At 41.6% G+C, this 22,853-nt stretch overlaps 1 protein-coding gene across 1 annotated transcript in view; it reads right to left on the bottom strand.

The window, feature by feature from the left end:
• BLMH (bleomycin hydrolase) overlaps positions 1–22,853 on the bottom strand; it is a 51,141-nt gene that overhangs the window by 17,459 nt on the left and 10,829 nt on the right. Inside the window, 6 exon segments of the mRNA XM_021067523.1 lie at positions 309–378; positions 3,958–4,075; positions 5,810–5,877; positions 5,997–6,155; positions 7,002–7,117; positions 7,120–7,156. Of these exon segments, the coding sequence (XP_020923182.1) occupies positions 309–378; positions 3,958–4,075; positions 5,810–5,877; positions 5,997–6,155; positions 7,002–7,117; positions 7,120–7,156 (568 nt within the window).

The following is a 22,853-nucleotide window of genomic DNA, read 5'->3' on the forward strand; positions in this document are numbered from 1 at the left end:
GAACTTCTTACTGGCCGCCTGGTTCTGGTAGAAAGTGGTCTGGTGGGATAAGTGTGGTTTGGAATGAGTGCCAGCACATACTGGTCCCAGAGCCAACTAGGGAGTTCAGGCACACCATGCTGGCCATAGGGGTCCTGGAGGCAAACTAGAGCCTCAGATTTTTTTCCAAAATAGTCTAGTTAATGGAACTAATTGTAGAAAAATAAAAATGTTCCACTGTAGCACATGCTTCTTCCCTTACCTCTTGGGAGGCAGAGAGGAGAGCAGACCTCAGTCACCTTGAGTTAGTATTACCAGGTTAGGCTTACCTTTGTGGCCATGGTCTTCACCCCACGAATTTTCCACTCTCCACTTCGTGAAAGCACCTTCCTGATCATCCTGCAAAAGAGTGGATAACAGGGTATTGTGTGAAACCAGATCCCTCCTGATGAGGTGTCATGTAATTTTAGCTCTCATTCAGCCACTCAGAAGAAACAGCCTTCTCTATACAGCAATGATATACATAATTAGGGCTGTATATCTTCCAATACAACTAAAGTGGAGTTTGAATCTCTTGGGGTGAAAATGCAATAAACCTAACAAAGCAATAAATATTATTTTCTCCTTTACATTCTATTCTGTACAGAACATAAGCATATTGAAATACCCGTGGGCTAAGAAAAATAAACTATTAAAGTACCAAAAGCAGTGAAAACCATCTGAAGCCAAGGGCTCTCACTTTTAATTACTGAGCATTCTCTGCAAAGGCATGCCCTGTATTTATTTTAGAAACGATTCTAAGATGTAGTCAAGAGTTTAAAAAAGAAAACAAACTCATTCTCATCATTATACTGCCTACTTTTCTACTTAGGGGAACCAAGGAATGATACTCTCCAAATGTGTTCTTTCGCTGATTCGGTTACACAGATATTGAATTTAATACAAGAGAGATTGAATGGCAAGGCAAAAGAAAGACAATTCTCATAAAACGAAACCCAGGCAGTTCTGCTCTTCTGCCGTCATTAATAAGCTCCATTTTCATCTTCTTAAAGGGACAACGGGACTCATCATGATAACCTTCATTTATCATCTGTATTACGGGACACAGAGACGGAGGAGAAGAAGGCTCCATTTGGGAAAAGACTTTTTCATATTTACCCAGGGCATTTGGTGACATCAAAACAAATCTTTGTAGCATGAGAAGCGAGCTGGCTCCTGAATTATCTAATGATTTCATCTGTCAACTCACACTTGCATAAAACTGTATGAGTCTCATCTACATGGGATTTGATTTTACTCTTAACGGTTTTCTTGAATCTCAGTAATTTTTAGTCTCAGAATGAATGATCAAACATACAAGTTACAAAACACCCTATCTGTACTACCCCTTAATCTTAGTCTCAGGTACCTTCAAAACCACATCAATAAACTATACATTCCGGAGCTAGCTTATTAAATGTTTTCGTTTTCTACTCCCTGCACTGTGGTCCATCATTACTTTCTTTTTAAATATCACTGTCAGAATCTATATTACCCAAAGTCATCATAAGTCTGAAAATGTTTCTTCTTCCTTTCTTTGCCAATGAATTCCTGCATGACCTAGATTGAGCTGCATGGTCTACAAATATAGAATAACACCTGGACCTCCCTCATAAGAATTCCAAGAAATCAGCAACAAGAAAGAATACCCCAGAAGACATGATTAGCTTTTATCTCTCATTATCATTCAAATGTAGTGCAAACTAGTTTTACAGTCATCAAAAACTCAAAGTGGAAGGAAGATAAAAATCTCAATAAAAATTCCAGCTTAATTATATATAATCTTAATTACACACCACAGCCACAGCAACGCTGGATCCTTAACCCACTTAGCGAGGCCAGGGATCGAACCCGCAACCTCATGGTTCCTGGTTGGATTCGTTAACCATTGAGCCACGATGGGAACTCCTAGCTGAATAACATTAATTCTGCTTTATAACATTAACAGGTAATACAGCTCCATTTCCCAGAGGAAAAAACAGCATATTAATAAACCATGCCAATTAAAGAATGGAAGTTCCAGAGAAAACGACATGAAGTGTCAGATCTTTATTTCTGAAGAATATGAACACTCTATATAAGAGATGGAAAACGATAAAAAGCCAAAACTCTCTAGGAAATTGCAAGGTTTTTAATTAGTTTTTGTTTTTTTTTTTAATGGCCACACCCACAGCATATGGAAGTTCCCAAGCTAGGGCTGAGTCTGAGCTGTAGCTGCCAAACTACACTATAGCCACAGCAAGGCAGGATCCGAGCCATGTCTGCACAGCTGGATACAACCAGCCAGATCCTTTATCCACTGGGTAAGGCCAGGGGTCAAACCCGAGTCCTCATGGGTTCGTTACTGCTGAGCCACGATGGGAACTCCTGCTTTCCTTTTTTTTTTTTTTTTTTTTTTGTCTTTTTGCTATTTCTTGGGCTGCTCCCGCGGTATATGGAGGTTCCCAGGCTAGGGGTTGAATTGGAGCTGTAGCCACTGGCCTACACCAGAGCCACAGCAACGTGGGATCCGAGCCGCGTCTGCAACCTACACCGCAGCTCACGGCAACGCCGGATCCTTAACCCACTGAGCAAGGGCAGGGACCGAACCCGAAACCTCATGGTTCCTAGTCGGGTTTGTTAACCACTGCGCCACGACAGGAACTCCTGTTTTCCTTTTTTTTTGGCTGCACCTCCAGCATGCGGAAGTTCTCGGGCCAAGGATTGAACCTGTACACCAGCAATGACAATGCTGGATCCTTACTCGCTGTGCCACCACTGAACTCCTGTTTTCCCTTTTAATAATCCTCTAAATAGTTTAAAAGTTTAAGGAGCTTTAGTTATAAATTCAGTGAACTTTACAATACAGCAGTTCCAAACATAAACATGAAAAGACTTAGCATTTTATTCTAAGTATTTTATTTTTAGGGCTGCAGGTGTGGCATAAAGAAGTTCACAGGCTAGGGGTCGAATTGGAGCTGCTGCTGCTGGCCTACGCCACAGCCACAGAAATGTGGATCCTTAACCCACTGAGTGAGGCCAGGGATCGAACCTGCATTCTCATGGATACCAGTCAGGTTTGTAATCTGCTGAGCTACAAAACAGGACTCCCATATTTTAAGTATTTTAGTAGTATTGTATTGTTTTATTTACTATGGTATTTTATTTCATTATTTACAGCATTTTATGAAAAGCTTCTTCTACTATTTAGCTTCTAATGTCAAGGTAGTTATTCTGTGACCTTTTTTCCAATAATTAGACTAGGGAAAGAACATTTTTGCTTGTGATGTAAAGAATTAAAACAGTTTGCAGTCTTCTGTTGCCCATGATCCCTGAGCACAGGAGTAAATGTCTATTCTACAGCCTTGACATGGGGAGGCTTATTTGTGAAAGATAAAACTGTAGTTTCTATTTCCAACACTGTGTCCTAGAAATAGTGATATTACTAGTCAGAGTATTTCATAGGAAATTCAAAATACTTTACATCTAATTTCTTGAAGCTCTGCACAAATCCAGTAATGGACATGAAGTCCACAAATTACTGCTATTGGCATTTTACAGCACAAGAATCTGAATGACAAATGAATGAAAGGAAGGTGAGTCTGAACTGAACATAAGCCATCAAGATAATGAACACTTTCAGGGCACATTTTAATTCCTTATTAAACTGAAGTTATCTTCTCCCCAGCTCCTTTGCTGACCTCTTTTCACACCAAGAATTTCCAGAGGTTACAGAAAAGCAGTTACTTCCTTACTCCCTGCTGACCCAAATTCTGCTCCTCAGGGAAAGTTCCTATTTTTACTGCTTCTAAGCATGCAGCCAAACCCCAAGTGAGGTGGGTCCAATGTCTTGCTTGGAAGCTAACTTTTAACAGAAATCATGTCCACTCTGAAGGAGCTCTGCAGGACAATGTGGAGCCATCTGTGCAAACACTGGAGTAGGCACGCTGAGGGTCATACCTTCTCTGAGACGGCAGTGAAGGCCATGGCGTGAGTCATAAGAGATTCGCCAAAAGTCAACCTCTCGGCTTTATTCATGTTCTTCATGGAGACACCAAACACTAACTCATGGTCATAGCTGTAAAAAAGAATAGCACTGAATGTAGGGAGTACAATCACAGGGGATAAAAACTGGCTTCTGGTTGTAAAAGGAACACAGAAGAAACCGAAGGGGCTCAATAGCTCCAAAAAAAAGTCTGGGCTGTAGCTCTTCAGAGAATATGGTACATGCAGAATTTAGTCTCTCAGGGGGATTCCATTCCCTATGTGTCACGAGAGTACTTGGAAAAATATGAGGTGATCAAACATAACCCAAACCAAAAAGATGACAAGATGAGTTTGCACTGTCATTCTGGCAAGAAAATTAAAAAAAAAAAAAAAAAAAAGCTTTTGAAATAACTTCTTTCAAAAATGGTTTCAGAGTTCCCGCTGTGGTGCAACGAGATTGGTGGCATCTCTGCAGCACTAGGACGCACTTTCGATCCCCAGCCCAGCACAGTGGAATCAGGCCACGACTACGGCTCGAACCTGATCTTGGGAACTCCATACGCTGTGGAGTGGCCAAAAACAAAAACGGTCTCTTTTGGGCCGGTAGAAACACTCAGTTTCTGAAATGACTTAGACCATTGCTAACCGTGAAATTTAAATAAGTAATATCAAAATATTGGAGAATATTTTCAAAGTTAAAAACTTATGAATTCTCTCTTTTGGCAGATTTCCCTTCTACTGTTGTTAACTGTCAAGACATTTACTCAATTTCCCACAAGTAACAATTATTATATAATTTTTTTTTTTTTTTTTTTTTTTTTTTTTTTTTTTTTTTTTTATTAACATGTAATCAGTTACCCCCCCCCCCCCCCCCCCCCCCCCCCCCCCCCCCCCACACAGCAACCCCACCATTCTATCAGTAACACTAAAGTGATAGATTTAAAAGTTGAGGAATTTGTATGATTCAGTTTGCAAATGAACTTCACTGTCATAAACAACCAGGAGGGATGCTTCAACCATGTATGGCCAATGAGCCCTGGCTGTCATAAAGGCAGATACATAAGGCCTGCAAGTAACAGAAGTAGTTAAGAAGGATCAAATGCAAACAAGAGATCTGGAAAACCCTTCGCTACATCCCCAAACGCACCAAGCAGATTTACACGGTAATCGATTATTATTTTTTTAAAATGTCTTTCTCCAAATGTCATGACATCATGTGTATGTGGAATGTTAACAAATGATACAAAAGAACTTATTTACAAAACAGAAACAGACTCACAGACTTCAAAAACAAACCTATGGTTACCAAAGAGGACAGGTGGGGGACGGATGGATTGGGGGTTTGGGGCTGGCATATGCACACTTCTGTATATGGAATAGATGGTCAGTTGAGACCTGCTGTATAAAATACCTAAAATTCTATAATAACCTATACGGGAAAAGAATCTGAAAAAAAAAATCGCTATGTGTATATGCATAACTGAATCACTTTGTTGTACAGACTAAATTATCACAACATTGTAAATCAACTATAATTCAATAAAACTTAAAAAGTGTCTTTCTCACATAGGATGACTTTTTAGGAGCACCCAACAATTTCAATTCAGATATGACGTATAATCCTGACTTCCCAGATTAGAGCATATAAACATATGTGGAGTTTTTGCTATGAATCCTCAAACTCTACAAGATGGAAAGAAAGAGACCCACCCCCAGGCCAACCTTTATCTTTGAGTGAACCTCAGCCGAGTCACTTCACACCAAGCGTGCACTCCAATGGCCACAACCCACCAATGACTTTCTATTTTAAATTTCTTACACTCACACGTTCATGTCACTGAGGCCCAGCTTGCCATTGAAGTGTTTTCCAACATCACAGCCAAACCATACCGCCTAGAAATCGAGGAAAGAGGAAGAAAGAACATAAACACAAATCCTATCTTCCTATCACACCAAAGAAGTGGAAAAAGAGGTTTTCACCCCAATGCAGAAGACACAGAAACAATACCAACCTCGCCATCTTTGATGGAGGCAGCAACCATCTTTTTCAAGAAGTCGATGGGCTGGTTGTTATAGAGAGTTTTTCTCCCTCCAACCATATTGCTTAAGTAGTCCACTGTGTAAAGTCTGTTGAACTTGTGCTGGGGACGGGGGTCATTCACAATACAAATCTATTGAGAAGAAGACCATGATTAGAATATAAAAACAGGAACGTCAGGAAAGATACACAACTCTCCTCTAAGTTCATATATTTTTATCAAGCTTATCACCTCTGTCTACAAGAATAAGCATTACAAACACACTGCTGAATAACTAAGAAACAAAAGGTGGCAAGGTCACTTGAGAGATGCATCAACCTCTTTTTCCTACTGGCAAGAATTACCCCAAAAGTAATTCTGAAGGACTGTACATACTGAGTAAGGCAAGACAGAGATTCAGGAGCCCATCACTACAAGACCTCTGCTTTCAAGTTACAAGATGGGCTCAACATCCGGAGGCACCACAACTGAGGTGGGACAACACCAGTTATAAAGCAAAGCCACCTGCTTTTAAGAGGGTCAAGATGCCACTAAGAAGAGGCTCTGGACATCTTGCTAGGCAGGCGGAGAAGACCTAAAGTGAGCAGGAAAAACTAGGATGGAAGACGGCTCCCTTCTATGAGAGAGTCCCCAGAGAGGCCCACAGTACAATGGTGCTCTGACCCCATGATAACAAACACCCAGTAACACTTTTTTTTGTCTTTGCAGCTGAGAATGACTCAGGGCCCAAATCAGGGGAGTATGTGGGAATTAAACTAACTGCTGACCCATAGTTAGAAAACTCTCTGAAGAGGAGCACTGAGGATCCTGATATGACCAACTTAATAGGGATATAAAATACCTCAGGGGAAGGAGGAGAATTCTGTTTCGTGTCTAGTTTGAGGACATGCATGTTAACCCAGGAAGCGTATACTCCTCCCCTTAGTCATCAGGCATTTGAGAGTAAACAGCCAGTGGCTGCCAGGGCCAGTTTCCAACCTTATCTTCCATGTTGAAGAGTGGCTTGACATGATCCCTGTAAAACTTCAAGGGTGTTATGGGGCCAATCTTCTGATAGTTTTTGTCTTTGTCTCGATATTCCCAGGTGAATGTCTCGGTGGATTACCCAGACAGATGCACACCACTCTGAATATCTGGAAAAAAGGAGGACCGATGAGTATAGCTAGGGAGAAGAAGTATTTTTTATTTCTTTATTATTTTCTTCAAGCTTGGGAAACATAAGAAACCAGTGGCTAAATTCAAGCCAGAAATTTCATCGGAAATCTAGTATTACTCTAAAAATTAGAAGGTTGATGTCCAGGATTTGATATCAGCCAACTTCTGAGTTCTTAAATAAACACTACACACACCACAATTCTGAAATGTTAATATCTAGGGGTTAGTGTTTTCCCTGCAAGTTAAACTTCCCTAGCCAAGAAATCACTCACCACTGATAAGCAACAAAACCTGGGTTGCTGCTTTGCTGATTATAGTTCAGGTGACAAATAATTACATACATTTTATAAATGGATTTCTTTCCTTTATGCTTCTAGATTTTGCTTTGATTTTTTTTTACTTGAACTCCTTTTTTATTTTTTAATTTTTTCATTTTACTTTATAATGATTTTTATTTTTTTCATTATAGCTGGTTTACAGTGTTCTGCTAATTTTCTACTGTTCAGCAAGGTGACCCAGTTACACATACATGTATACATTCTTTTTCCTCACATTATTATGCTCTATCAGAGGTGACTACATATAGTTCCCAGTCCTATACAGCAGGATCTCATTGCTTATCCGTTCCAAAGGCAATACTTTGCATCTGTTAACCCCAAATTCCCAAACCACCTCACTCCCTCCCCGTCCCCCTTGGCAACCACAAGTCTGTTCTCCATGTCCATAATTTTCTTAGATTTTGCTTTGATTTTGATAGGGGTCTCTACTCACAGTCATTAACTTTTTGCTGGAGCTTAGATGACAATGTCTATTAAAGGACAAGAATAACTTTTAGTAGTAAGGTATCATTTTGGGGGTTGTGAGACTGTAACATACTTTCTTTCTTTCTTTTTTTTTTTTTTTGTCTTTTTGCTATTTCTTGGGCCGCTCCCGCAGCATATGGAGGTTCCCAGGCTAGGGGTCCAATCGGAGCTGTAGCCACCGGCCTACACCAGAGCCACAGCAACGCAGGATCCGAGCCGCATCTGCAACCTACACCACAGCTCACAGCAACGCCGGATCGTTAACCCACCGAGCAAGGGCAGGCACCGAACCCTCAACCTCATGGTTCCTAGTCGGATTTGTTAACCACTGCGCCACGACGGGAACTCCTATAACATACTTTCTAATGATGTCATAAAACTTTTAAGTTAGGAGTTCCCCTCGTGCTCATTGGTTAACAAATCTAACTAGGAACCATGAGGTTGTGGGTTTAATCCCTGGCCTCGCTCAGTGGGTTAAGGATCCGGCGTTGCCGTGAGCTGTGGCACAGGTTGCAGACAAGGCTTGGATCTGGCATTGCTGTGACTCTAGTGTAGGCTGGCAGCTGTAGCTCTGATTCGACCCCTAGCCTGGGAACCTCCATATGCTGAGGGTGCGGCCCTAGAAAAAGACAACAAATAGGTAAACACATAAAATAAAACTTTCAAGTTAGCATCATTACAATCGAAGGATAATACATTATTTTCACCTTACAGAAAAACAAAAACAGAACCACAGAGACATACCCTATATAAGTTCAGATTATAGAAAGTACTTCTTCTTCTATATCAAATTTGCTGTATCTTTAAAAAATATACACATTACAATCTGCCTCTTTATTCTCCACCCTAGTCACCACTCTGATCCAATTTCATCACTTATTACCTGCATTATTTGCTCCATACATCTGTATACTCCATTATAGTCAAAAGAAATGGATACTGTATTTATTAAGAAGGACTGTTTTGTGCTAGATACTATATATATCTGCTAGGTTAACTTAATTCTCATAAACTCCCTCAAGGTATAATTTCCCCTCCCACCCCCAAAGAGATTGAGGCTCAAAGAAATTAAGTAACCTACTTAAGATCACACAGCCAGTAAATAGCAGGACCATGATCTGAACTGAGGTCACACACTGTCCAAAACAAAACAATTGTGCCACTGATACAGGGTTTTTTTTTGGGGGGGGTTGTCTTTTTTTTTTTTTTTTTTTGTCTTTTTAGGACCACACCCGTGGCATATGGAGGTTCCCAAGCTAGGGGTCTAATTGGAACTGTAGACACCAGCCTACACCACAGCCACAGCAACGGAGAATCTGAGCTGCATCTGCGACCTACACCACAGCTCATGGCAACACTGGATACTTAACCCACTGAGCGAGGCCAGGGATTGAACCTGAAACCTCATGGTTCCTAGTTGGGATTCGTTAACCACTGAGCCACGACAGGAACTCCCAGGTTTTTTTTTTTTTTTTTTAAAGGGAACATCTACTGATCTTCTACTGTGCTACACTATAATCTCTGAATACTGTATCTTTTAATCCTCACAACAAAAACGGTAAATATTATCCATATTTTACAGATAAGGAAACCAAGGCTCAGGGAAACATTGAGCTTGACTGAAGTCCTAAAGTCAATAAATGACAAAATTAGGATTTGAAACCAGGTCTGGAGTTCCCATCGTGGCTCAGTGGTTACCGAATCCGACTAAGAACGATGAGGCTGCAGGTTCAATCCCTGGCCTTGCTCAGTGGGTTAAGGATCCAGTGTTGCCATGAGCTGTGGTGTAGGTCGCAGATGCGGCTCGGATCCCACGTTGCCGTGGCTGTGGCATAGGCTGGCAGCTACAGCTCCCATTCAACCCCTAGCCTGGGAACCTCCATATGCTGTGGGAGCGGCCCAAGAAATGGCAAAAAGACAAAAAAAAAAAAAAAAGAAACCAGGTCTGACTTCAGCACTATTACAACACAACAAATTAATAAGCATTTATCATTTACTGTAACTTTCTGGGTTTTGTATAACTTGTTTCTTCCAGAAGATCATACATTTCTTGAGGATAAGGCCTAGGTCATGGGTATTTTGTATCTCCTGTAACACCCAGCACTGTATCTGACCCAGACATAACAACTGGTGTGAACACTTCCATTCTCCACATCACTGCAGGATGAGTAATTTCAGAAGCCCTATATTTTCTTCAAGTCACTTCCCTGTTGAAGATTCATTAATGCTTTTGTATTATATCCCCCAACAAGTCTAAATTCTACGACCTGATTTATTTTTCCTATTTTTGTACTTAAGCACAACATACACTCAGTAGGTATGAGAAGTGCCCTCATTTCACATGTACAGCTTGGTTCAAATTTTTACATATGCATACAACCATGCGGCCACCATTCAGATCAATATACAGAATGTTTTCAGGGCTCCAGAGGTTCCCTGCCCCCTTGTAATCAGTAACTTACGCCTCTCCTATAAGCACTGATTGACTTTGTCTACTCCTTAATTGCATATAAACGGAATCAGACAATATATTCTCTGTTGAGTCTGGCAACCTTTGTTGACAAGATGCCTGTGAGATTTACTGAAGGTGCTTCAGCTATGACTAATTTACCTCTGCTGCTGTGTAAATATATTATAATTTATTTACTCTTGTGTTGATAGGTAAGAGATGTTTTCAGTTTGGGGTTATTACGAATAAAGCAGCTAAGAACATTTTTATCCAAACAGTTTACAAGGGGGTTGAAAGAATTTACATACTCCCCAGCAAAGGAAGAGAGTTCCAGCTGTTCTACATTCTTGTTGAAACCTGGCACTGTATTTTTAATTTGAGCCATTTTGGTGGGTAAGTAATGTATCTCAGTGTGGAGTTTTGGGGGTTTTTTTTTTTTTTTTTGCCTCTTCTAGGGGCGCACTCGCAGCACATGGAGGTTCCCAAGCTAGGGGTCTAATCACAGCTGTAGCCACCGGCCTACGCCAGAGCACAGCAATGCGGGATCCGAGCCGCGTCTTCAACCTACACCACTGCTCATGGCAACGCCGGATCCTTAACCCACTTAGAGAGGCCAGGGATCGAACCCACAACCTCATGGTTCCTAGTTGGATTCGTTAACCTCTGAGCCATGACAGGAACTCCCTCAGTGTGGTTTTAATTTGCATTTCCCATTTGGATTTTAAAAGCTCCCTGTAACTTCACCCAACCTTATTTCCCATCACAGAGCCTGCACTCCAGTCAGGCCTGTCTAGGTCTCTCCTTACTGTCCACTCAATGCACTGAGCTCAATGTCACCTTCATAAGTTTACTGTCTCTTCTGTTCTGCAGACCCCAATGACCCCAATCCTATTCCCATGCTTTAAAGCTCAGTGGAGGATAACCCTCCTCCAAAAAGTTTCCACTAGTTAAATTTCATGGCAGAAGTGTTCAGAGAAGGGAGCAGTTAGTGGGAGCTAGAAAAATTAACATTTGGTTCCAGAGTACCATTTGTGTTTCTCTACTGTCTCCCCTGCTAGACTTAATCTATCAGGGACAGAAACTAGATCTTGGACATGTCCCAACGAATGCTAGAAGAACCACATTAAAAACTGTTTTCTTACAAGTTTTTCTCCAGTGATTGGTATAAAATTTAAATTCAGGAGCTGAAACTGGGCAGATCCTAAAAGCAGGCAAAAGGGAAGGCTTACAGAGTGAAACAAAGCTAGCGCCTGTAAGAAACACACCTCTCCTTCTTCTCTCCCTGGAGAACTCTGCTGTCCTTAACCTGAAAGAACCCACCTTCTTCCCCCACCTTACCTTCCTCTCCCTTGAGAAATGTCTGCTCCACCTCCACTCTAGAATCACCAAATGATCTATGCCTGTCTGATTTCTTATTACTCCTACCTCCCACCACTCTGGCCCTGAAAGACCACTTAAGGATTTAGTTTCTGGCATGCCTTAGCTGTACCTTAATAGTTGTTTTGAGCAGCCAGGGCTTCTCCAGAATGCTTCAGGGAAATTCATTAGAATTTCTCATCTGGCTTTCTTATCCATCAGAGAACACAAGTTCAAGATCCCCCAGTCCTCAGTTGACAAGTATGCATATGTCATCATCAATTACTGAAACTGTAGTCAATTGAAGAAATTATTTATTTCTTCATCATCTCCACTGTATTCCAGGCCTCAAAAAGCCTCGGGACAGATTGGAACCTAATTATCAAGGTTCAAAATAATCCTTTGAACTGAAGCTAGAAAACTAGAAATAGGCCTATGACATTAGGCCTATAATTAAGGATAAAAAGACTCTTATTTCATGCGTTATTGTGGAAGACAGAGCCTGCTTCTACCATCTTATTAGAAGCAGATTAACCTACAGAAGGATTTCATTTCATGTTTTGTTTTCAAAGAAAGAAGCTTGCTTTACCAGGATTTACTTTGTGTTTTACAGGACTGAACATCTGGTACCATTTCAACCCCGTGTCATTCTCAGTTTGGTTTCCAGTACAGAGAAAAAGAGGCAGGGCACCACCTCAGCAATGGTAATTGGGTTCATCTAGCCATGGATTACTGAGCTATGTTTGGGATTCATAAAGGCCAGAGAGTCACCGTGTATTTGCTCAGCACCAAGGCCACAGCAACTTGGATGTCACGTGAGGACATTACCACTGATAACTGCAGTCAAGACAAGGACAATGAAAGTATAAACTGAGAACATGCTTAGATAAGGAAAGTTTTATAGATTTAAATGATGTATATTTTCAACTAGTAATCACTGTCACATGTGTATGAACACTTTATATGGAATCATTTTGATTAATTCTCAGTCATCCAAGGGTGGTTTATCCAGTTCAGCCAGGCCCTGCCCCCAAAAAGGGGGAGGCTAGGGCTAGACCTAATGAAGATTAAGAAAATGAAGTGAATTTCTGTTTACTTTTAAACAAATTCTAAATAGAAATGAGTGTTTTACCCTCTAATTTACATAGTACCTTACTGTGTATTTGACTCCTTATCTAAAATAAAAGTGTTAAATCATTCCTTCCTTCTCTCCAAAAATGCATTAAAGGAAATCTGCATTTTAGCTATCTAAATGAATTCTCTGGTGAATCGTTTTATTTTGTTTTATTTTATTTATTTTTATGGCTGCATGCACAGCATTCGGAAGTTCCCAGGCAGGGGACTGAGTCCTCTGAGCCGCAGCCGCAACCTACGCCAGAGCTGTGGCAATGCCGGATCCTTAACCCACTGTTGGGGGCCAGGGATCGAATCTTTGCCTCTGCAGCAACCAGAACTGCTGCAGTAAGATCCTTAACTGACTGTACCACAAGCAGGAACTCCTATGGTGAATATTTTTAGAAGAAAAATACTTAGGCCCTACTGCATATGTTTTATAAATCTGCATTTTTATCAAAGATACATAAAAGGAATGAATGAGAATAAGAGTGACATCTCTTGCTCTTGGATTTTAGTAAAACTGTAATTAGAGACATGTTTTATATTATGTTTACCATAACTATAAATTATGCAAAACCATTTACATTCAAGTAAGTTTATAATACTTTGGAAAGAATATTTGACTCCAAGCCAACCCAAATAGTTAAATATGCTCTAATTTAAAAAATTCTCCAAAGTATAATCTCCAAGGTCCTTGATAACCATATTTCTTGCTAAGACACTCTGCTGTTCTGAAACAATATTCCCTGCCTCTCGAAAGTACAAAACTGCCAGTGAGCTTTGGATATTTGAGTCTTGTTCTCTGGTGGGCAACTTGGGGTGTCACCTGCTTTTCACAAGATGCTTTTGGCATTTAGGACAAAAGAAAGGATCCTGGACACTGAGCTCAAGTCATTATGCAGAACTGAACATTGGTGAATAAAAGAACAAGTAAGGGACTAGAAAAAAGGACATAGAAAGTATGAAACATGGGACACGGGGAAAGAATATGTGGACCCGTAGTAGTAGTCAATGCTAACAACCAAGCTAGTTGTAATGGAGCAAAACTGGTAAAGATTTCAGTGGCAGGAACCACTGCAGAAGTGACAGAATCTTAGAATCTTCATTTGTATTTACAATACTGGATTGTCCAGCAAAGTCTAGAGCGTTGTAGAAATATTACTTCTCTTGTTATAAAAACGCAAAGCTACAGTCCCATTAAGAAGTCATCTACTCCTACTTTTTAATTTTACTAATGGAGAAATTAGATTCAAAGGTAAAATGACCTATTGATCATAGAGTAGAATGACCACAAGGATACAAAAGTGGTCACAGAAAATAAATAAACTTTGAAGAAAGTTCAGAGTTGAGAGTAAGTAAACCAGTTACAAGAGGGAAGGGGTAGTAGAGTTCCACTGTGGCTTATTGGGTAAAGGACCCGACACTGTCTCTGTGAAGATGAGGATTCGATCCCAGGCCTACCTCAGTGAGTTAAGGATCTGGAGTTGCCCCCAGCTGTGGTATAGGTTGCAGATGTGGCTTGGATCTGGTGTTGCTGTGGCTGTGGAGCAGGCCTCAGCTGCAGCTCCGATTCAGCCCCTAGCCTGGGAACTTCCCTATGCTGCAACTGCGGCCATAACAAGAGGGAAGGAAGAAAAAAAAAGAGTTCCTATAGTGATGCAGTGGAAACAAATCTGATTAGCATCCCTGAGGATGTGGGTTCGATACCTTGCCTTATTCAGTGGGTCTGGGATCCAGCGTTGCTGTGAGCTGTGGTGTAGGGTCATAGACACAGCTTGGATTTTGCTTTGCTGTGGCCGTGGTGTAGGCCAGCAACTGTAGCTCTGATTCAACCTCTAGCCTGGAAACTCCATATGCCATGGGTGTGGCCCTAAAAAGCAAAAAAAAAAAAAAAAGTGGGGAGAAGGGGTAGAGACCTTAGCGACTGCTGATAATGTAGAGAAAGGAGCGAAGACAGCTCTCTACTGCCTTCTGGTGGGGAATGAGAAGCAAGGATCTATTCAGGCAGGGAAAGACATGAGGTACACTTAAAAGGTATGTGCTCTTCTGTGATATCAAAGGAAATGAGCTCATACAGATGATAACTGACAGTCAAATGACCATCTTGAAACTACTTCTAAAGTGGTATCTGAATCAAGGAAACACAAATTCAGACTCTCCAGCTCCACCCAGATTTACTGAATCAATCTGCACTTTTGAAAAGATCTCCAGGGGATTTGAATGCACATGAAGGTTTGAGAGCACGACTTTAGAGCACACCTCTTCTCCTACCCTCTTCTAAAACCCAGCTTCTTCAGTTATTACTGCTCTTATTTGTATTTGCTATCCCTTACCACACACAGGTTCCCTCATGACTGCCAAAAAGCCACCTTTCCTATCTGCAAGCCCCCACTTCAGATACATCACCCCGATTCTTCCCTCTTCCTTATCCTCCACACAAGAAAGTCCTGACAGCTTCTCTTCCAAGATACACCCCCAAATGTATTCATTTCTCTTCATTCACTCTCTCCAACCTGGCTGGAACCAATACAATCTCTCACTCACACAACCACAAGAGCCTCCAAACTAGTCTCCTCACTTCCTCTCTTACTGTTTTACCATTTATCCTCAAAACAGCCAGAGTGAGATATTCTTAAAACAAAAATTAAATCACATCACTCCTCAGCTTAAACTCCCTGGTGGCTACCACACTTAGAATAAAATGCAACCTCCTTACCATGGCTCCCAGGCTCAACATAAGCCAGTTCTCATTTCCTCTGTGAAATCTATTCCAGCCACTCCCACTCTTTTTCCAAGCTCAAGCCCACACTGCCTTCTTTCTGTTCCTCAAAAACACCAAGCTCGGAGTTCCTGTCGTGGCGCAGTGGTTAATGAATCCGACTGGGAACCATGAGGTTGGGGGTTCGATCCCTGGCCTCGTTCAGTGGGTTAAGGATCCGGTGTTGCCGTGAGCTGTGGTGTAGGTCGCAGACGCGGCTCAGATCCCGCATTGCTGTGGCTCTGGCGTAGGCTGGCAGCTGCAGCTCCGATTGGACCCCTAGCCTGGGAACCTTCATATGCCGCGGGAGCAGCCCAAGAAATGGCAAAAAGACAAAACAAAACAAAACACCAAGCTCTCTCCTGCCTTAGGGCTTCTGCACCTACTATCCCTTCAGCCTGCTGTGCTCTGTGTCCAGATCTTTGCATGGCTGGATTCTTCCTGCTATTCATGTTTCAGTTCAGATTTGACCTCAGGAAACTTTCTTTTGCAGCACCTGTGACATTTGGAAGTTCCCAGGCCAGGGATCAAACCTGTGCCACAGCGGTAACCAGTCACAGCAGTGACTCTTAACCACCCTATCAATCACTGTTTTTTATGTTCTTCAGAGGGCGTATCACTTCAGATTCTTTGTTTATTTACTGTGTCCTGTCTGTCTCCCTCCGCCAGAAGCAAAGTCCAAAGAGCAGAGACCATGTGTATTTTGGTCATCACTGTACCCGCAGGGCTTAGAATATGCTTAATATTTAGCAGGTACTCAATAAATATTTATGGAATAAATGAGTAACAACTTCACTCCTCTGCCCTGCCAAGCTTCTTGAAACTGCTTGCCTCTCCCTGCCACAGTCTGACCCCTCTCTGCCTAGCGCCTTCCTTTCTCCATTCTATCACACCCGTACTGAGGAAAGCCTTTTCTCAGCCCTCCTAGTCTCTAACCTGTCTGTAGCACCTGACACGGATAACCAGCAGCTAATCACATAGTTCTGACACTCGCTTTTACAGACAGAGATGTTTTATGGAAACATATTTTTCCAGAACTCTTTACTCAGACCTATCCCATCCTCCCATTCTCCCTCAGGAATTTTAATAATTTGCAAGGCTTCAGCCACCTATACCATCATCACTATCACTTTTCTAGATTATTCTCTTTGCTGAACTCTGGAATTTCCATATGCTTGAAACCCATTTGCGACTGGCCAGTGCCCTGGGACGAGGCACTCTGAAGCCAATGTTCCTCCTCTTCACCTCTGCCTCTGAAAAGAGCAGCATTTTCCCAGTTACCAGGCTTAAAACCTTAAAGTTATTTTTAATGATGAATCCTTGGCAGATAAGTTGCCAGGTCCTACAAATTTGTCCTCTAAGACCTCTCTCACATTTCTCTCTTCTTTGCAGTTCTTTCTTTTTTTTAGGGCCACAGGCGTGGCACATGGAGGTTCCTGGGCTTGGGGGGCGAGTTGGAGCTGCAGCTGCTGGCCTAGGCCACAGTCCCGGCAACTGGGGATCTGAGCTGCGCCTGCGACCTACGCCACAGCCCATGGCTATGCCAGAACCCAGACCCACTGAGCTTGGCCAGGGATCGAATCTGCATCCTCATGGATACAGTTGGATTCGTTTCCACTGAGCCACAACAGGAACTCCCTCTCCTTCCCATTTCTGTCACTATCCTCCTTCAGGCCAAATCAGTACCACCTGAACTGCTTCAGCTTCTAACAGGTCTTCTTACTCTCTTCCCTCCAACTTCACCTATTTAACTAATTTAATCTCCTAAAGCACAGCTTTATTTCAAAAAGGAAACTCAATATGTGAATATAATCTATTTCCTTTAAGAATCTCAAAGGAAAGTTAGTCCCTTACTTGAGTCAGAATGTCTTCTATGACTATCAAAAGAGTAACTCCTTTCTTCTTCCAGAATCCAAAAGAGAAGACCAATTAGAAAATGTTATTTCTTAGCAGGAGTGGATTTTTTTTTTGGTCTTTTGTACTTTTAGGGCTGCTCCTGTGGCACACAGAGGTTCCCAGGCTAGGGGTTGAATCAGAGCTGTAGCCACTGGCCTATGCCAGAGCCACAGCAACATGGGATCCGAGTTGTGTCTGCGACCTACACTACAGCGCGAGGTAACGCTGGATCCTTAACCCACTGAGCGAGGCCAGGGATCGAACCCGCAACCTCATGGTTCCTAGTCAGATTCGTTAACCACTATGCCACAATGGGAACTCCTGGATTTTTTTATTTTTGCTTTTTAGGGCCTTACCTGAAGCATATGGAGGTTCCCAGGCTAGGGGTCCAATCGGAGCTACAGCTGCTGGCCTACGCCACAGTCACAGCAACGCAGGATCTGAGCTGCGTCTGCAACCTAAACCTCAGCTTACAGCAATGCCAGATCCTTGACCCACTGCGAGAGAGGTCAGGGGTGGAACCTGCAACCTCATCGTTCCTAGTCGGATTCCTTTCCACTGTGCCAGGATGGGAACTCCACAGCAGTGGATCTTAAATCAGAATCAATGGAGAAACTCTTGACTCTACAAATGCCACTAGATAAAGGTCAAAACAAAATGAGCCAGGAAAACAGAACAGTGAAATAGGACTAACTTTACAAACACTAAAACACTATAAATAACTTCAGTCACTAAAATGCAGTTATTGGCAGATGAATAAACCAAAAAAACAGAACTGAATATGTGGAGACTTTGCAAATGATAAAGATGTTATCTCAAATCAAGGGGTAGGGAGAGGACAGGCTGTTTGAAAAGATATGGATCAGGAGGGTAGCCTCTTGCAGAAAAAAGATCCGTATCTCATATCCTATGCCAGGATAAATTCTAAATGGGTAGATATTTAAATATAAAAATCAAAATCCAGGAGTTCCTGCTATGGCACAGTGGGTTAAGAACATGATTGCAGCAGCTTGGGTTGCTGTGGAGGAGCAGGTTTCATCTCAGGCAGTGAGTTAAAGGATCTGAATTTGCTGCAGCTGCAGTGTAGGTCATAGCTGTGGCTCAGATTCAGTCCCGGGCCTGGGAACTTTCATATGCCATGGGTTCGGCCATTAAAAAAAAAAAAAAAAAATTAAACTCCTATAAGTATTAGCAGAAAAAAAGGAAGAATTCTTTTATAATTCAAGTCAGAAGAGATTTTCTAGTTAAAAACCATAAAAACCTTCAAATTTGACTATATATATAAGTAAAAAACTCTGCATGGCAAAAAATAAAAAGGCATATCATAGATAAACAACAAACTAGGGAAAAAACTTTGCAACTGATATCACAATGGGCTAATTTCTGTAATATTTTAGAAGTACCTAGAAATTGATAAAAGACTAAGAAGAAAAACAAGTAAAGGATAATAACAGACAGTTCACATAAAAGATGCTTAGCCCCATTCAAAATAAGAAAATAAAAATTTAAACTACAATGAGATAGTTTATCTATCAGATGGTTTTACCTGTCAACTGTTTACCTTACCAGATTGGTAAGGATCCCATTGTTTGATAAATGCACTACCTTGGTAAAACTAAAGGGAAACAGGTTTTATCGATATTGCTGGCGAGAGCATAAAATGATATAATTCCCAAAGAGAATAATTTGGCATTATATATCAAAATTACAAATGTATATTCTGACTCAAAAATTCCACTTCTAGGAATGTAACCTACATGTAGACATGCACATAGGGAAAAGGATGTGTGTATGAGAGCATTTGATATAGTATTTTTATTTTATTTTATTTTTGTCTTTTTTTGCTATTTCTTGGGCCGCTCCTGCGGCATATGGAGGTTCCCAGGCTAGGGGTTGAATCGGAACTGTAGCCACCGGCCTACGCCAGAGCCACAGCAACGCTGGATCCGAGCCGCATCTGCAACTTACACCACAGCTCACGGCAATGCCGGATCGTTAACCCACTGAGCAAGGGCAGGGACTGAACCCGCAACCTTATGGTTCCTAGTTGGATTCGTTAACCACTGTGCCACGACAGGAACTCCCTACAGTATTTTTAAATAGAAGTTTGAAAACAACCAGAATGTCCATTAATAGCGATCAGATAGAATTTCCTGCCATTTCCAGTGGGTTAAGAATCTAACTGCAGGTCTGATCCCTGGCTTGGTGCAGTGGGTTAAAGGATCTGGTGTTGCCACAGCTGGGGTGTAGGTCACAGCTGTGGCTTGGATTCAGTCCCTGGCCTGGGAACTTCCATATGCCATGGGTGTGGCCACAAAATATAAAATAATAAAGGGGGGATCAGATAAATTAATTATGGTACATCTAAACAATGGAATACTATGCAAATATTTTTTTTAAATGCAGAAACTCTTTAAGTAACAATGTGGAAAGAATTTACAGGACATTGATAAATAAAAAATGTGCAGACAATATGAATAATATATTAACATCTATGCAGAAAGGGAGGGGAAAATATGTATTAAAAAGTTTTAAAAAAAAATCTCTGGAGGATAACTAACAACTACAGTTAATATTTATAACAAAAACTGGAGTTCCCGTCGTGGCTCAGTGGTTAACGAATCCGACTAGGACTATGAGGTTGCGGGTTCAATTCCTGGCCTTGCTCAGTGGGTTAAGGATCCGGCGTTGCCGTGAGCTGTGGTGTAGGTTGCAGACACGGCTCGGATCTGGCATTGCGGTGGCCCTGGTGTAGGCCGACGGCTACAGCTCTGATTAGGCCCCTAGCCTGGGAACCTCCATATGCTGCGGAAGCGGCCCGAGAAATGGTAAAAAGACTAAAAAACAAAACAAAACAAAAACAAAACCCAAAAAACTAATAAAACTAATTTGGGGTTGCATGGGAACTGGAAGAATGGGGAACAGAGCGAGAAGATTTTTCCTTGTATATCTTTTTATATTTTTGATGTTTATGCTTAGTGAAATAAGTCAAAGAAAGATGAATACCATATAATGGCACTTACACATGGAATCCAAAAAACACAACAAACTAGTGATTCTAACAAAAAAGAAACAGACTCACAGATATAGAGAACAAACTAGTGGTTACGAGGCGGGGGCGGGGGGAGTGGGAGATTACAAACTGTTGGGTATAAGATAGGCTCAAGGATATACTGCACAACATGGGGATACCAATGTTTTGTAATACCTAAATAGAAAGTAACCTTTCTCTTTTTTTTTTTGTCTTTTTGCCATTTTGGGGGCCGCTCCTGCAGCATATGGAGGTTCCCAGGCTAGGGGTAGAATCGCAGCTATAGCCACCAGCCTACACCAGAGCCACAGCAACACAGGATCTGAGCCGCGTCTGCAACCTACACCACAGCTCTTGGCAACGCCGGATCCCTAACCCACTGAGCGAGGCCAGGGATTGAACCCGCAACCTCATAGTTCCTAGTCGGATTTGTTAACCACTGAGCCACGATGGGAACTCCAATAGAACGTAACCTTTAAAAATCGTATAAAAATGAAAAAAAAAATTATAACTTATGGTCACTAGAGAAAATGAAAAGAGCAAATTATAAAATAGTGTATAGGATTCCTTTTAAATTTATTTTTGTTTTTATTTCTTTTTCAGCCACACCTGTGGCATGTGGAAGTTCCCTGACCAGGGATCAATTCTGAGCCATAGGTGTAACCTACACCATAGCTGAAGTAACACTGGATCCTTAAATCACTGTGCTGGGCCAGGGATCCAATCAGCGTCTCCACAGAGACAAGTCTAATCATTAAACCACTGCACCATAGTGGGAACTCTAGATCCTTTTTTTAAACTAAATTTTGTATGATCTTAAATGAAAAAAATGTGGAAGAAAAAGCATCAGAGTTAGTAGTGAGAACCTTTGGATCACAAAGATTTTCCATGTCATCCCGCCCTGTACTAGTTCGTATGTAATTTCTAATATTTAGAAAGTTTAAAAACACAAACATTATTTATGCTCCTGGCACAACATTCAAAAGCCTCTAATGTGCAACAGGGTAGAATGATTAACAAATGTAATTTAAATATGCTGTATGTTTAAAATAGAGAAGTTAATTGCTCAGTGAAAAATAAATGAGAGCGTTCACGCCATGGCTCAGCAGAAACAAACCTGACTAGCATCCATGAGGACGCTGGATCGATCCCTGGCCTCGCTCAGTGGGTTTAGGATCCAGCGTTGCCATGAGCTGTGGTGTAGGTCCAAAGGTGGCTCGGATCTGGCACTGCTGTGGCTGTGGTGCAGGCCAGCAGCTACAGCTAGGTAGGATTTGGCCCCTAGCCTGGGAACCTCCATATGCCGCAGGAGCATCCCTAAAAAGACAAATATATATATACATAATATACACACACACACATGTATACATACATGTTGTTTCTGGTCTTTATGTTTTGTCTTTAGCAGACAGTTTTGGTAGAGAATACATTTAATAATCCTAAGGGAATCTGGATGCTGAAGGAGAGCAGACACACTGCGAAAACACTGCAATAGAAGTGACTTCAAAATAGATTTCCAAAATAGATCTGCCTTGTCTGTCGTCACAACAAACAACCTGCGCTTCCCCTCTCTTAGAAAGAATGCCTTTAGCATAAATACATTTCATTCAAAGCTAGCTGAGCTTCACGCTATTGATTTAAGTCATCATTTTGATGTGCCTACAAGGCTAGGCAAATCTTAGGTACCAATCTGTGGCTTTAAAACCACAGTGAGACTCTTCATTACCAAAGAATAAAAAGGAGTCACTTGGGGGATTGTAAAAATCTAAAGACCTACCACACAGGAATTCTCAGCATGGCTCAGCAGAAACGAATCTGACTAGCATCCATGAGAACGCAGGTTCGATCCCTGGCCTTGCTCAGTGGGTTAAGAATCCAACGTCACCATGAGCTATGGTATAGGACGCGGCTTGGATCTGATGCTGCTATGGCTGTGGTGTAGGCCGGCAGCTGTAGCTCCAATTCGACCCCTAGCCTGGGAATTTCCATATGCTGTGGGTGCCGCCCTAAAAAGACCAAAAAGGACCCACCACAGAGAATTCTGTGGTCAACAGTTTCCGAGGAATCATTAAGTGAACAATCCTATAAAACATTCATACTCAGGACTTGGCAGGGTGATGCTTTACTATTTTTCCAAGGTTAGGAACAGGGGAGAAAAGATATGTAAAATATTATCTGCCATAATTCTTAGCAGCTAATCCCAGGGTCAGGACATGGATTTTAGATACATCATTTAAAAGATCATTAAAGCAAGCATCTTAAGCCA

The sequence above is a fragment of the Sus scrofa genome, chromosome 12 (genome assembly GCF_000003025.6).
Source record: "Sus scrofa isolate TJ Tabasco breed Duroc chromosome 12, Sscrofa11.1, whole genome shotgun sequence".
Lineage (NCBI taxonomy): Eukaryota > Metazoa > Chordata > Mammalia > Artiodactyla > Suidae > Sus > Sus scrofa.